General features: G+C 41.6%; 1 protein-coding gene and 1 pseudogene across 9 annotated transcripts in view; both read left to right on the forward strand.

Annotated features, from left to right (window-relative positions):
• Positions 1–16,239, forward strand: part of UIMC1 (ubiquitin interaction motif containing 1) — a 98,828-nt gene that overhangs the window by 65,363 nt on the left and 17,226 nt on the right. The window contains exon 11 of one of the 9 annotated variants that reach the window (XM_073010495.1): positions 2,205–3,013. The exons of the other annotated variants lie outside the window; for them this stretch is intronic. Within the exon in view, the coding sequence (XP_072866596.1) occupies positions 2,205–2,398 (194 nt within the window). The 3' untranslated portion in view covers positions 2,399–3,013. Of the gene's footprint in view, positions 1–2,204; positions 3,014–16,239 lie in introns of those variants that run through there. 9 annotated transcript variants of the gene reach the window in all.
• LOC103245040 (heat shock factor-binding protein 1 pseudogene) lies at positions 9,986–12,731 on the forward strand (annotated as a pseudogene).

Here is a 16,239-nt window from a genome sequence, read left to right on the forward strand (position 1 = left end):
ACTAAGGGACATACAAATAAAAATACTGTGGTGTTTCAGAGGAAGTACAGTTAGAGATTGAGAGGGAAGGGTATTAATGTAAGAGAACAATAGGCTAAAATTACAAATAGAAAAATGTGAAGAGAGCGTATAGGAAAGAACAAGCACTTCAGTGTGGTTATAGTGTGGGCATTATGAAAGGAACGGTAGGCAGTTGGAGAATGATAAATGTAACTTGAATCTTGTGGGTTAACATTTATATGAATTATGTGGGTTAACGTTATGGAACAGCATTTTTTTTCAACTAAAAAAATTATTGGTGTGTGTTACTAAAGTAATTATTTGTGTGTTTACTCCTATTGTAGTATATAGGACTCTTTTGGATGCAGGTGTTGAAAATATGATTTCAGTAGTTGGAAATATGATTTCAGTAACCTTAAGCAAAAAAAAAGTTAATCTGTATAATAATTGGCAAGTCTGTTTAGAGGTTAGGCTGAGCTGGATCTGGGAGCTCAGATAATGTCTCTCCATCTTTGAATCCAGTGGTCTCCATTCAACAGATGGCCTCTTCTTAAGGGACAAGCAAAATGGCTGCCAGTAGCCATAGCTTTTTTTTTTTTTTTTTTTTGAGGCCGAGTCTGGCTCTGTCGCCCAGGCTGGAGTGCAGTGGCTCGATCTTGGCTCACTGCAAGCTCCGCCTCCCGATTTCACGCCATTCTCCTGCCTCAGCCTCCCGAGTAGCTAGGACCATAGGCGCCCGCCACCGCGCCCGGCTAAGTTTTTGTATTTTTTAGTAGAGACGGGGTTTCATCGTGTTAGCCAGGATGGTCTCGATCTCCTGACCTCGTGATCCGCCCGTCTCGGCCTCCCAAAGTGCTGGGATTACAGGCGTGAGCCACCGCGTCCAGCCGCCATAGCTTTTGTTTGTTTGTTTGTTTGTTTTGTTTTTTTTTTTGTTTTTGAGATGGAGTCTCGCTCGGTCGCCCAGGCTGGAGTGCAGTGGCCGGATCTCAGCTCACTGCAAGCTCCGCCTCCCGGGCTTACGCCATTCTCCAGCCTCAGCCTCCCAAGTAGCTGGGACTACAGGCGCCCGCCACCTTGCCCGGCTAGGTTTTTTTTTGTTTTTGTTTTTGTTTTTGTTTTTTTTTTTTGAGGCAGAGTCTGGCTCTGTCGCCCAGGCTGGAGTGCAGTGGCCGGATCTCGGCTCACTGCAAGCTCCGCCTCCCGGGTTTACGCCATTCTCCTGCCTCAGCCTCCTGAGTAGCTGGGACTACAGGCGCCCGCCACCTCGCCCGGCTAGTTTTTTGTATTTTTTTTTAGTAGAGACGGGGTTTCACTGTGTTAGCCACGATGGTCTCGATCTCCTGACCTCGTGATCCGCCCGTCTCGGCCTCCCAAAGTGCTGGGATTACAGGCTTGAGCCACCGCACCCGGCCTTTTTTGTATTTTTTTAGTAGAGACGGGGTTTCACCGTATTATCCAGGATGGTCTCGATCTCTTGACCTCGTGATCCGCCGGTCTCGGCCTCCCAAAGTGCTGGGATTACAGGCTTGAGCCACCGAGCCCGGCCAGCCGCCATAGCTTTTAATGGAAAGAAATAATTTTTTTTCCCCCTCAGACCATAGGTTAGTCTAGAGGAAGACTCTGATAGGCCTTTCTTGATTGAAGTGTCCGCTTATGGTGTAGTCACTGTAACCAAGTGGATGGGTATGTATTACTTACAAGTCAGAACAAGTAAAGGAAAACTCTTTCACTAACTATGAGAAATTCTGTTAGTATCTGTTAGAAAATTCTGTTAGTCACAATAACAGAAAACATCATTAACAGTGAGTTTAACACGTGGGATTTCTTTCTCCTCACATCACAAGTCCCGAGTGAGGCAGTGGCTCACTGATGCAACTGAGGATCAGGCTTTTGCCTTTGGCACTACAATCATAAACTTGTGGCTTGATTGACGGTTTCAGGATACCCATTGCATCTCTAGGCTTTGAATGTATGTTTGAGGCAGGAAGATGGAGAAAAAGGTAAAGGGACATGACTGCTGATTCTGACTCCTTTGATCTAACACTCATTCCTGCATTCTCATGGAATTTCAGCTTATTCTAAATTATGGTTGAATTAAGGCAGTTGTAAATTTAGTGTTTGTTCATACCTCTTAAGTGTTTATATATCTTGTATATAAAATTATTTTATCTCTAAAGTCATTGATTAATTGCTTTTTGTAGTGGTTCAGCTTAAGACTTTTTCATATCCTGCTGTTAGTGAAATATTGTGCTGGATGCTGAGGGTGAGGAGGAGCGGCCCAAAAGACCCAAAAGATGGTAAGGGATATAATACAGAGCTGAATCGGATCTCAAATTTGTACTCAGAGAGTTTACAGTCCAGCAAGGGAAACAGACTTGGGTATGACCATGTATAATACAACTCAGTCAAAGTGCTAAACTGTAAGCACTAACCACCCGCAAAGGAAGGTATTAAATTTGATTGGTGGAATAAGGGAGGGCTTCTTACTTAATTGTTCCCCTAATATTGAGCATGGCTTTTTTCTTAACCTATTTTTTTTTTTTTTTTTCTGTTAAAGATAAGCATCTAGGGCCAGTCATGGTCGCTCACACCTGTAATCCAAGCACATTGGGATGCTGAGGTGGGAGGATCAATTAAAGCCAGGAGTTCAAGACCAGCCTGAGCAACACAGGGAGACACTATCTCTACCAAAAATAAAAAATTAGCTTTGTGTGGTAGTACATGCCTGTAGTCCCAGCTACTTGGTAGGCTGAGGTGGGAAGATCGCTTGAGCCCAGGAGTTGGAGGCTGCAGTGAGCTGTGATTGCACCAGTCCACTCTAGCCTGAGTGACTGAGCAAGACCCTGTCTCAAAAAAGAAAAAAGAAAAAAAAAATCTAAATTAGCAGTGAGCCTTGTAATGTAGTACTTTAATCTGGATTACTAAAAGTAGAACTACTAGATTATATTTATAAAGCTACCAGTAGTTTATGAGAGCATTTCTTTTGCCTCCAAATACTGAGGGATATTCTCAAAAAAAGTATGGCATAGTAATAGATAGTAACCAATGACATTTCATTGTACTTTGTTTCTTTGGTTAGTAGTGAAGTTGACATTTTTTGTTTTTAAAAAAAATCAATTTATATTTATTTGAAGAATTATTCTCTGAAGTTTGCCTCTGTGTCTGTTGGGATCTCAGTATTGTTCTTATCAGTTTATACAAGTTCTTTATAAATGATTTACTTTTTGCCTCAGAGGTGCTTTCCAGGGTTTGTTTGACTCACCCATCAGTTCTCACAAAGTTTCCAGATTTATGCAGACTGGGCCAGCAGCCCCCTTCTTGCGTGAGCACTGCCAAAGCTTTTATTTCTTGAAATAGAAGCAGTGCTGATCCTGCAGAAAGATCTAATCGGTGTGAACAGAAGTGGCACTGATGTAGGGAAAAGGGTATTCAAATCCATGTAGAATTAAGAGGATGGGTGGGCAGCAAGTAGAAAGGAAAAAGAATTCATTGACTCCATGCTGTTCCATTCCTGTTTAAAAAAAAAAAAAAAATTCATTGCTATTGCCGACTGGATGAAGAAGCTAGGGATAGAAGGAAGAGGAGGTGGGGCCTGGTCACGGGGGGGTCACAGGGGCTGGATGCCCAAAGTGTTATGTTTAAAGGAACTGGGATGTATCTCCAGAGCAACTGGAAATTTAAAAACGTACCTCTTCCACTAAATATAAAAGTAGTAGAAATGAAACCAACAAGTGAAATACATATATTTTTCTATATTCTTTCTGGTAGGTTGCAAGAACAAGCACTTTCCCTCCCAGTATTGGGATTCTGCTGATATGTATCTGGGATTCTGCTGATGTCTGTCTGTCTGCCTGTCTGTCTGTCTGTCTGTCTGTCTATATCTGTCTCCTGTATTTATATTTGTCCCTCCCAGAATTACATCATAAGCATCATCTAACATGCTGTTCAAAATTATTTATATTCATGACATTGCGTATAGTTTTTAACTTTCACAAATAATACAAAATGTACTTAGTTCTTTTCCTTGTTGTGGGAATATTTTTTGACAGAGGAAACCAAAGTGACAGGAGCAGCTTATAAAACAAAACGCAAAGATATTTAAGAAAGGATGTTTTGCGGCCGGGCGCGGTGGCTCACGACTGTAATACCAGCACTTTGGGAGGCCGAGGGGGGCGGATCACAAGGTCAGGACATCAAGACCATGCTGGCTAACATGGTGAAACCCCGTCTCTACTAAAAATTCAAAAAATTAGCTGGGCGTGGTGGCAGGCGCCTGTGGTCCCAGCTGCTCGGAAGCCTGAGGCGGGAGAATGGCATGAACCCAGGAGGCGGAGCTTGCAGTGAGCCGAGATCAGGCCACTGCACTCCAGCCTGGGCAACAGAACGAGCCTCCGTCCAAAAAAAAAAAAAAAGAAAGAAAAGAAAGGATGTTTTGAAACAGAGCCTGGGCACTAGGTCTTATCTGCTATAAAGTAGATTCTTCTTTAATCGGCTTCACCCTAGAACTGTTCAGTGTTTTCTGGAGAGGACATTATCTTATTCGAATGCCCACAGTACTGACATATACATACTCTTAGCTACTGGATGAACTCGTAGACCAATATTTCCACCCCAGACTTATGTTACACTGCATGCATGTTACTCCTCTTGGATTAATAACGTAGGAGTGCCAGGCGCGGTGGCTCAAGCCTGTAATCCCAGCACTTTGGGAGGCTGAGATGGGCGGATCACGAGGTCAGGAGATCGAGACCATCCTGGCTAACACATTGAAACCCCGTCTCTACTAAAAAAATACAAAAATCTAGCCGGGCGAGGTGGCAGGTGCCTGTAGTCCCAGTTACTCGGGAGGCTGAGGCAGGAGAATGGCGTAAACCCGGGAGGCGGAGCTTGCAGTGAACTGAGATCCGGCCACTGCACTCCAGCCTGGGCGACAGAGCGAGACTCTGTCTCAAAAAAAAAAAAAAAAAAACAACAAACGTAGGAGCTCCTCCCTGCAACCCCTGTGGTCTCAGTTGTCTACTTTTTTTTTTTTTCTTTGAGATGGATTCTCACTCTGTCGCCCAGGCTGGAGTGCAGTGGCACGGTCTCGGCTCACTGCAACTTCTGCCGCCTCGTTTTAAGCAGTTCTCTCCCTCAGCATCCCAAATAGCTGGGATTACAGGCACGTGCCACCATGCCTGTATTTTTAGCAGAGGTGGAGTTTTGCCATCTTGGCCAGGCTGGTCTTGAACTCCTGACCTTGTGATCCACCTGCCTCGGCCTACTGAAGTGCTGGGATTACAGGCGTGCGCCACCGCACCCCATCTTCAGTTGTCTTCTTTTTTTTTTTTTTTTTTTTTTTTTTTGAGGCGGAGTTTCGCTCTCTCGCCCAGGCTGGAGTGCAGTGGCCGGATCTCAGCTCACTGCAAGCTCCGCCTCCCGGGTTCACGCCATTCTCCTGCCTCGAGACTCCCGAGTAGCTGGGACCACAGGCGCCCGCCACCTCGCCCGGCTAGATTTTTGTATTTTTTAGTAGAGACGGGGTTTCACCGGGTTAGCCAGGATGGTCTTGATCTCCTGACCTTGTGATCCGCCCGTCTCGGCCTCCCAAAGTGCTGGGATTACAGGCTTGAGCCACCGCGCCCGGCTTCAGTTGTCTTCTAACAACTTTGTTCAACTTTGCTGTGGAACATTTCCTCATGTCAGCTCCACTAGGTTGCATTAATAAAGTAACTGTATGGCGTGACATATGAAATGGCAGCCTGACTGCAGTGTAGGTCTGCATGAATTCTCAGTGCTTTTACTCTTCCCATCTTGTTCCTCTCAACATTGACTTTGCCTTCACTTCAGTTATCCCATTCATTGTACCTTCATGCTAAGGAGCCCCCTGCCTCAGGATTTCTCTTAGCAGTTTTCTTCTGCCAGATGTGCTTATTTCTTCCTTGAAAAATAAAATAGTTCTTTTTAACACCTGAGTTCATACCCAAAGCATTATGTGTTAAAGGAATATTAACAGCAAAAACCATTTTAGAGAAGTTCTTCACTTCATGATCTAGTCACACTTTTGAAGTCAGGCATCTAGAGCATTTTGAGAAAGATAAAAGTTCAAGGAATTAATATTAGATCAGTGATCTCCATTAGAACGATCTTACAGCCACAGTCAGGACTATGATTATGTATTAATATAAGTTTTTATTATCTCCATTTTACTGATGATGAAACTAAGAAAGCTTTAGTACTTGCATTGTCAGGCAGTAAGCAGCAGAGCCAGGGCCCAGAGCTAGCATTCTTCATTACTTTGTTCTTTCTGCCTTCCATGTGTAGAGCTGGGACACACAGGGGAGTGTTCGAGAAGACCATGGAAACGTCAGTCAGTTTCAGGAAAGCAGAATGCTATATAGTCTTTTACCTCTGAGTGCAAACATGAATTCTCATCTCATCAGAACTGACCTTGTCAGCTTTTCAATTACCTAGAATAAATAGTTTGATGGATTAGACTCTTTCCTGGTGAACAGAGTCCATGTGACATAGTCACCTCTGTAAACCCTTGAGTGCAAAGTCAAAAAAAGATCAGATGAACCTTACTTCTTTCTGGTGGTAGCTGTGGAGATTGACCATGCACAGACTGATCTCTTACTAAGGAGTTTTCTAACGGCCTTATATAAAGGAAATACTTGATAACAAGATACTATTTTCTGTTAAGTAAAAGGATTTAATTTGCCGAATCTTTATAAGCCATGCTTAACGTTAAGCAACATTATGAACATTTATGAACACCTGCTATATACCAGTAACAGTGCTTTTTGTATATTGTTTTAATCCTCATAACAGTCTTTTGAAACAGGAATTATTTCACTTATAAAAGAGGACACTGAACTTGACGGGGAAATAATTTCCCCAAGATCACATACCTAGAAAGTGGCAGGAGCTGGGATACACCAAGTTAAACTCAAAAGCTAGTACTCTGTGCTCTATAGAATCTTCCATGAATGTTCAGATTTTTTTTTGAAAAAGTAAGTTTCAGAATACTAAATCCAATATGGTGGTCAGTATATTGTTTAAGAATTTGTGGTAAAACTGTGTGTTTGTATAAAAAGAAAGTAAAGTAATATAATTTTGAGAATAAAGGCCACCTCTGGGGTGGGGGATGGGTGGAGGCAGAGAAATGAAATCCGAAACAAGCATACAGTTGGCTAATCAGTTTGGGCAATATTCTAGTTCTTAAGTTGGGTAATAGGTTCACGTATATATTCTTTTGTACATATTACGTTATAAAACCTTTTAAAGAATTGTATGTTTCTGTTATGCACCACTGTCATCCATTACATTTTCAGAAGAACCTTGGTAAACATTTGCTAGTGAAGTTCAGATAAATTCAGAGTCTTTTCTCCATATGAAACTTATTTACTATTTTTATTTAGGCTCTGATGACAGTATCCAGTGTGATTTGACTGCCATTGATGATTCTTTAGAAGGAGGGCTCTTGGGGTTTTTTCCTAGATCCTTATCTTTGTTACGTGATTTTCATACCAGTTTCTTCAAAAGACAGTGGCTAGTTTATCTTTGGTATTTGTCTTGCAAAAGGACTTTGTGTATGTGTGTGTGTTTTACTTTTAATTACCAAAAATTTCAAACTTAAAAATGGAGAGGATAGTAGTACCCTGAACCCCCATGTTCTACCTAGTCATTCATCAACTTGTGGCCACTGTTGTTTCAGATGTGTTGTATCCTGGATTATTTCAGATTATATCCCAGATATCTTTTTTTTTTTTTTTTTTTTTTTTTTGAGATGGAGTCTCGCTCTGTCGCCCAGGCTGGAGTGCAGTGGCACGATCTTGGCTCACTGCAAGCTCCGCCTCCCAGGTTCATGCCATTGTCCTGCCTCAGCCTCCCCAGTAGCTGGAACTACAGGCTCCTGCCACCATGCCTGGCTAATTTTTGTATTTTTAGTAGAGACAGGGTTTCACCATGTTAGCCAGGATGGTCTCGATCTCCTGACCTCATGCTCCTCCCACCTCAGCCTCCCAAAGTGCTAGGATTGCAGGTGTGAGCCACCGCACCTGGCCAATTAATTATATATATATATGTGTATATATATATATTTTTTGATATGGATTCTCTCTCTGTCGCCCAGGCTGGAGTGCAGTGGCGCGATCTTGGCTCACTGCAACCTCCACCTCCCGGGTTTAAGCGATTCTCCTGCCTCAGTCTCCCAAGTAGCTGGGACTACAGGCGTGCGCCACCACTCTTGGCTAATTTTTTTTGTATTTCCAGTAGAGAAGGAGTTTCACCGTATTGGCCAGGCTGATCTGGAACTCCTGACCTCGTAATCCACCCGCCTAGGCCTCCCAAAGTGCTGGGATTATAGGCGTGAGCCACTGCGCCCAGCCAATTAACAATTTTTTTTTTTTTTTTTTTTTTGAGGCGGAATCTCGCTCTGTCTCCCAGGCTGGAATGCAGTGGCGCGATCTCTGCTCACTGCAAGCTCCGCCTCCTGGGTTCACACCATTCTCCTGCCTCAGCCTCCCAAGTAGCTGGGACTACAGGCACCCACCCACCATGCCTGGCTAATTTTTTGTATTTTCAGTAGAGACAGGGTTTCACCATGTTAGCCAGGATAGTCTCAATCTTCTGACCTTGTGATCTGCCCGCCTCAGCCTCCCAAAGTGCTGGGATTCCAGACTTGAGCCACCGCACTCAGCCGATAATTTTTTAATACCACCAAATATCTGGTTTGTTCAGCTCTCCTTGAGTCCCATAATTGTTTTTTTTTGTTGTTTCTTTTTGTTTTTTTTTTTCACAGTTTGTTGAAAACAGGATCCAAACAAATTTTACACATTGGAGAAAGCTTTTGTTGCTAATATCTCGGGCTCTTTTAGTTTACAGAAGAGTCAAACCCCAAAAAGTTCTTTTTAAAGTCTGAATCATTCATGAATTACATATAAGCTTAATATTGTTAACAGTTACTGTGTCATAGTCCTTTAAATTCCCTCCACAGTATCTAATATGGTACTGTGCAGGTAGGCCCTCAGAAAATGTACTCTTAAAAGCAAAGTCTAGCTAACTTTCTCTGAAAGGAATAGATAGTAAATATTTTAGGCTTTGCAGGCCATATGGTCTCTGTTGCAACTACTCAAGTGTTTGTCACTGCTACTCAACTCTGCTGTTAAAGCACTAAAGCAGCCATAGACAATTTGTGAATGAATCAGGCGGCTGTGTTGCAGTAAAAGTTTATTTATGCAAAAAGCTGGGCGGAGCGCGTTAGCTCCAGCCTGTAATCCTAGCACTTTGGGACGCCGAGGTGGGCAGATCACTTGAGGTCCAGAGTTCGAGACCAGCCTGGCCAACATGGTGAAACCTCATCTCTACTAAAAATCAGCCGGGCATGGTGGCACCCTGCCTGTAATCCCAGCTACTTGGGAGGCTGAGGCAGGAGAATCGCGTGAACCCAGGAGGCAGAGGTTGCTGTGAGCCGAGGACACCATTGCACTCCAGCCTGGGCAACAAGAGCAAAACTCCGTCTCAAAGAAAAAAGTTGGCTGGCCACCCCTGTTCTAGAGAACTGGTTTTTCGTTGTTTTTTTTTTTTTTTTAAAGAGGCCACGCCCGGTTGAGAACTGGTTTTTCAAAATGTCCTCTAGTTAACTAGGGTTCTGTAAAGGTGTGGGAAGGGCAGAATGAATACTGGTAACACTCCAGAGCTCTACATTTATGTATTTTACATACTGGATTTCATGTGAAATTTTATTTGAAAATAGGATTCTCTTTTTTTTTTTTTTTTTTTAAATTGAAATTTGGCTGGGCATGGTGGCTCACCCCTGTAATCCCAGCACTTTGGGAGGTCGAGGTGGGTGAATCACTTCAGGTCAGGAGTTCAAGGCCAGCCTGGCCAACGTGGTGAAACACCATATCTTCTAAAAATACAAAAATTAGCCAGGCGTGGTGGCGCACACCTGTATCTCAGCTACTTGGGAGGCTGAGGCAGGAGAATCACTTCAACCCAGGAGGTGGAGGTTCCAGTGAGCTGAGATTGCATGACTGCATGCCAGCCTGGGCAACAGAGTGAGACTCCATCTCCAAAGAAAATAAAAATAAGAGACATAACCACCAAGCTGGGTATCGGGGAGATGGCCGAGACTGACCCCAAGACCGTGCAGAACCTCACCTCGGTGGTGCAGACACTCCTGCAGCAGATGCAAGATAAATTTCAGACCATGTCTGACCACATCATTGGGAGAATTGACGATATGAGTAGTCGCATTGATGATCTGGAGAATAACGTCTCAGACCTCATGACACAGGCTGGGGTGGAAGAACTGGAAGGTGAAAACAAGATACTTGCCACACAAAAGAGTTGAAGGTTGCTAATAATTTATGCTGGAATCTGGAACACCATGTTTCCAAGCCAAGAGAAGATCGAATGGCTTTTTACAGCTAACTACTACGTATAGACAGGTTTTATATTATAAAGTATGCATTCTTATCACGTACTATATAGTTAGTTTGTAGAGTGATTTACCCCCCCAGTTTCTTGAACATAGTGTCTTCACATCTTGGACCTTGGTCAGTAGTGCTATTCATTATTAAACACTAAAACTTTGGGGGTTCCTGCATAACATTGTCAAATTTTTTAGTGTATTTCTGTGAAGTCATATTTTTTTTCTTGTCATTCCTTTTGTAGTAGTTGCTGTTTGGATAAAAGTTGCTGTGTGATTTTTTTATTAAACAAATAGTAAACCCTTCGGGAAAATAAATAAATAAATAAATAAATTCATGAGTCTGTGACACACTACTGGCCTTTTTTTGTTTTTGTTTTTGTTTTTTTCTTTTTTAAAGAAATGGTGTCTTACGTTGCCCAGGCTGTTCTTGAATTCCTGGGCTCGAGTGATTTTCCTGCTTTGGCCTCCCAGAGTGTTGGGATTATAGGCATGAGCCACCATACCTGACTGCTACTGGTCTTTATAGTAACAGTGACTGCTGTTACTACTATTTTGTGCAAGGCACTATGCACTTATGCACTTAACTCTTATTTTACCTGATCTTTGCAGTAACGTTACAAGTTAGGCTTTGTCATCCTTAGGGAGAAGTAACTTGCTCAAAATCGTTAAGCTAGTAATTGGTAGTGTGGGAATTGAGACTTAGACCTGTTTATTTCAGGGCCTATTCTTTTTTCCTCTCTATTTTGAAAATTTTCAAATTTCAGAAGTATGAGATACAAAAATAGTGTACTTTCTGTATCCTTCCTATTTCTCTTCTTTTTCTTTCTCATATATATATTTTTACATATATGGACTTTTCCCTGACCATTTGAGAGTTAGTTGCATAAATCATGACACTTTACCTCTAAATACTTTAATTAGTATGCATCTCTTGTTGTTGTTGTTTTTGTTTTTTGAGACAGGGTCTTGCTTTGTCACCCAGGCTGAGGTGCACTGGCATGATCATAGCTCACTGTAACCTTGAACTCCTGGGCTCCAGCAGTCCTCCCACCTCAGCCTCCCTAGTAGCTAGGACTACAAGCACTCACCACCACACCCAGCTAAATTTAATTTTAATTTTGTAGTGATAGGGGTTTTGCTGTGTTGCCCAAGCTGATCTCAAACTCTTGACCTCAAAAGATCCTCCTATCTTGGCCTCCCCAAGTGCTGGAATTAAACCACTGAGCTCGATCAGTGTGTATCTCTTAAGAACAAGATCATTCTACAAAATAATGTGTTACAACACCATTATTATACTCAAGAAATTTAATGTTAATGCCAATACTATTATCTAGTATATAATCCACGTTCACATTTCCTCAGTTGTTCCAGTAGTATCCTTTGTATCTCTTTTTTGGGGTAAAGGATCCAATTAAGCATCATACATTGCATCTAGTCATATATCTTTATTCATCTTTAGAGGGTTTCCCCAGTCTTTTTCCCTCTGTTATTTTATTATGAAAATTTTGAATACACAACAAAGTTCTTACAACAAAGAATCTTGCTACTTAGATTCCATTAATATCTTACTATGTTTTATTACAAATCTGTTTATCTCTCTAGCCATCCTTTAATCCACGTTATGTTTTCGATGCTTTGCAAAGTAAGTTGCAAATATTGGTTCATTTTCCCTGAAATACTTAAGCATGCAGATCATGAACTAAGTTCCAATATTTGTGTGAAATGCACAAACATTAAGTGTAAATTTGCAGAGTTTGGGCATATGCATATACCTATCAAGACAGAGTATTAATATCACCCTGGAAGAATCCCTCATATCTCTTCTTCTCCCCTCCCCCTAAAGGCAACCACTGTTTATTTCTGTAAAATTCTGCTTATATGATATTCTAGAATTTGATATTAGTAGAATCATACCAGTATACTTTTGTGTAATCTTTCACTCAGCATAATGTTTTTGAGATTGATCCATGTTATATACCTTTTTATTACTGAGTAGTATTCTAGCGTGTGAATATACCAGTTTCTTCATACAGTTCTTTTGGTGTATTTTTCACTATTACAAAGAAAGCTGCTGTGAACATTCTTGTACAGGTTGTATAGTGAGCATAAGATTTCACATCTTTTGAATAAATAGCTAGGAATGGAATTGCTAGGTTATAAAGAACCTGCCAAACCTTTTTCCAAAGTAGTTGTACTATTTTAATTCCCACTAGCAGTTTATGAGCATTCTAGTTATTTTACTAGTTTTACGTCTTTGCCACCATTTGATACTGTTTTACCCCCTTAATTTTAGCCATTCTGGTAGTCATGTAATGATTCTTTTTTTTTTTTTTTTTTTTTGAGACGGAGTCTCGCTCTGTCGCCCAGGCTGGAGTGCAGTGGCCGGATCTCAGCTCACTGCAAGCTCCGCCTCCCGGGTTCACACCATTCTCCTGCCTCAGCCTCCCCAGTAGCTGGGACTATAGGCGCCCGCCACCTCGCCCGGCTAGTTTTTTTTTTGTATTTCTTAGTAGAGACCGGGTTTCACCGTGTTAGCCAGGATGGTCTCGATCTCCTGACCTCGTGATCCACCCGTCTCGGCCTCCCAAAGTGCTGGGATTACAGGCTTGAGCCACCGCGATCGGCGTCATGTAATGATTCTAATTGCATTCCCTGATGGCTAATGATGTTGAGCACTTTTTTTTTCACATGATTGTTGTCTAATTTTGTATCTTCTGTAAAGTGTTCAAATGTTTTGTCCATTTTAAAATTGGATTATGTGACTTTTTATTATTGAGATAGGAGTTCTTTGTATGTCCTGAATACCAGTTGTTTGTCAAATATGTGTTCTACAAATATTTTCTTCTAGTGTGTGCTTGCCTATTCATTTTCTTTTTCTTTCTTTCTTTCTTTTTTTTTTTTTTTTTTTTTTGAGACAGAATCTCACTCTGTCACCCAGGCTGGAGTGCAGTGGCGCAATCTCGGCTCATTGCAGCCTCCACCTCTCAGGTTCAAGCGATTCTCCTGCCTCAGCCTCCTGAGTAGCTGGGACTCCAGGTGTGTGCTACCATGCCCGGCTAATTTTTGTGTTTTTAGTAGAGACGGGGTTTCACCATGTTGGCCAGGATAGTCTCGATCTCCTGACCTTGTGATCCACCCGCCTTGGCCTCCCAAAGTGCTGGGATTACAGGTGTGAGCCACTGCACCCAGCTGCCTGTTCATTTTCTTAATGGTGTGTTGCTGTGAAGAAGATTTAAGATGGTCTAATTTTCCATTTTTTCCTTTATGGTTATTATTTTCTATTTAGGTATATTGTACATCTTGAATTGATTTTTGTGTATGGTGTGAGTTAGGGGATGAGGTTTATTTATTCTATGTAGATACCTAGTTATTCTAGCTCAGTTCATTTAAAAGACTTATTTCTCTCAATGGGTTGCTTTGGTGCCTTTGAAAACCAACTTACTGTATAAGTGAGAGTTTATGTCTAGGTTCTCGTTTTTATTTAATTGATCTGTTTGTCTTTATGCCAGTACAAGTGTCTTGATTATAGTAGCTTCATAGTGAGTCTTAAAGTCAGGTAGCATAATTTCCCATTTGTTGTTTTTCAAGATTGTGGCAGATACTCTTTTTTTTTTTTTTTTTTTGAGATGAAGTCTCACTCTTGTCCCCCAGGCTGGAGTGCAGTGGTGTGATCTTGGCTTACTGCAACCTCTGCCTCCTGGGTTCAAGTAATTCTCCTCCCTCAGCCTCCTGAGTAGCTGGGATTACAGGCGCCTGCCACCACGCCCGGCTAATTTTTGTATTTTTAGCAGAGATGGGGTTTCACTATGTTGGCCAGGCTGGTCTCGAATTCCTGAGCTCAGGTGATCTGCCTGCCTCAGCCTCCCAAAGTGCTGGGATTACAGGCATGAGCCACTGTGCCCGGCCAGATTGTGGTAGATATTCTAGTCTTTCACAGTTTCATATAAATTATTCAGCCAACATGTAAATATACTATATAATTTCCAGTTTTATCTCTGATAGTGTGTATATATATGTGTGTGTATATGTGTGTGCGTGTGTATGTGTGTATATGTTTTTTTTTTTTGAGATGGAGTCTCGCCCTGTTGCCCAGGCTGGAGTGCAGTAGCGCAGTCTTGGCTCACTGCAACCTCTGTCTCCTGGGTTCAAGCTATTATCTTGCCTTAGCCTCCTGAGTAGCTGGGATTACAGGCACCCGCCACCATGGCCAGCTAATTTTCGTATTTTTAGCAGAGACAGAGTTTTACCAAGTTGGCCAGGCTGGTCTCAAACTGCTGACCTGAAGTGATCCACCTGCCTTGGCCTCCTAAAGTACTGGGATTACAGGTATGAGCCACTGTGCCCGGCCTTCTTTTCTTCTTCTTATTTTTTTTTGCTTTTGATACAGAGTCTCACTGTGTTGCCCAGGCTGGAGTGCAGTGGCAGTGTCTCAGCTCACTGCAACCTCTGCCTCCCAAGTTTAAGGGATTCTTGTGCCTCAACCTTCCAAGTAGCTGGGATTACAGGCACGTGCCATGACGCCCAGCTAATTATTTCTTGAAGTGTATTTTATCTGATAGAACAACTAGATATGGTTCTAGTCATTTCAGTCTTATTCCTACTGTTTGCCTGATGCGTCTTTTTCCATTCGTTTACCTTTAACTGATCTGTGTTTTTATTTTTAAAATGTGTCTCCTGTAGACAATATACCATTGGGTCATGCTTTTATCCATTCTGACAATCTCTTGTTGTTCTCTCAGGTACTAGACTTGATAATCTTATTCTAATAGACATAGCTTCCTAACTCAAACATCTTACGTGATTATGTTGGTAGTTCCTAAATAGAAATCTTTATAACCCTAAAAAGATAAGCATTGCTGGGTCCATTTACAGATGAGCAAACAAAGGCTTAGAGTCTTCAAGCCTGTAATTATCTGGTCTGGGATAGGATTCAAAGGCAGTTAGACTCCAGAGACAGTACTGCAATGCCAAACTGCCTTTGCTGCAAAAAAGCCACAGAGGCCCCCTCCCTCCCTACTCAAATTGTAGCAATTTTCTTTCAAGCTTAGAGATAAGCTTGTTCTCTTAAGAGGTACACTTTTACTGATCTACTTCCTACTAGTACTTGTCTATAATATTTATAGCTTAATCTTTAACAGCTGAAATTTTTATTTAAGCAATTTGATAATATATATGTAGAACTTAAAAGTAATTCATATCTTCTGACCCATGAATTAAAGTTTGAAAATCTACTCTAAAAACATCATCAGAATTTAGATGAAATTGTATAGACAAAGATGGTTTATTAAATCATTATTTATAACAATGAACAACTTAACCCAGTGTTCAAAAACAAGATGAAGTATTACATAAATAAGGATTCAAAATAAAGACTGAAAGACAATACAGTGTACTGAAATATTAACCATAATTTGGAGGAGACTAAAAGCAGAGAGACAGATGATAAAGCAGTGTTAGTAGAAGTGGACAGACTTGAGAATCTTTTGGCGAGAGAAGCAGACCTTGTGACTGGTCAAGATGAGAGAAGGCAATCTTAACTCAGGTTTCTGGCTAAGCCAATTGTAGGGTACTCAACTTAGAAAGCCCCTCTGAGTAATTCAGAAGATCACTGTGTTGTGTTTAACTACATTATTTGTACTTCTTTCCTGACAACCCAATTAGTATTTATTTAGCAGCAACTATAACCCAGATATTGTTCTGCAAGCTGAGGGTACAGTACTAAACACAGAAGTCAGCATTCTATAAAGCTTACCTTTTTGTGAGAGAAACAGATAATAAATACAATTTAAGAAAAACGAGGCAAGAAGAGGGGATGGAGA

Source organism: Chlorocebus sabaeus, chromosome 23, assembly GCF_047675955.1.
Source record: "Chlorocebus sabaeus isolate Y175 chromosome 23, mChlSab1.0.hap1, whole genome shotgun sequence".
NCBI classification, from domain to species: domain Eukaryota; kingdom Metazoa; phylum Chordata; class Mammalia; order Primates; family Cercopithecidae; genus Chlorocebus; species Chlorocebus sabaeus.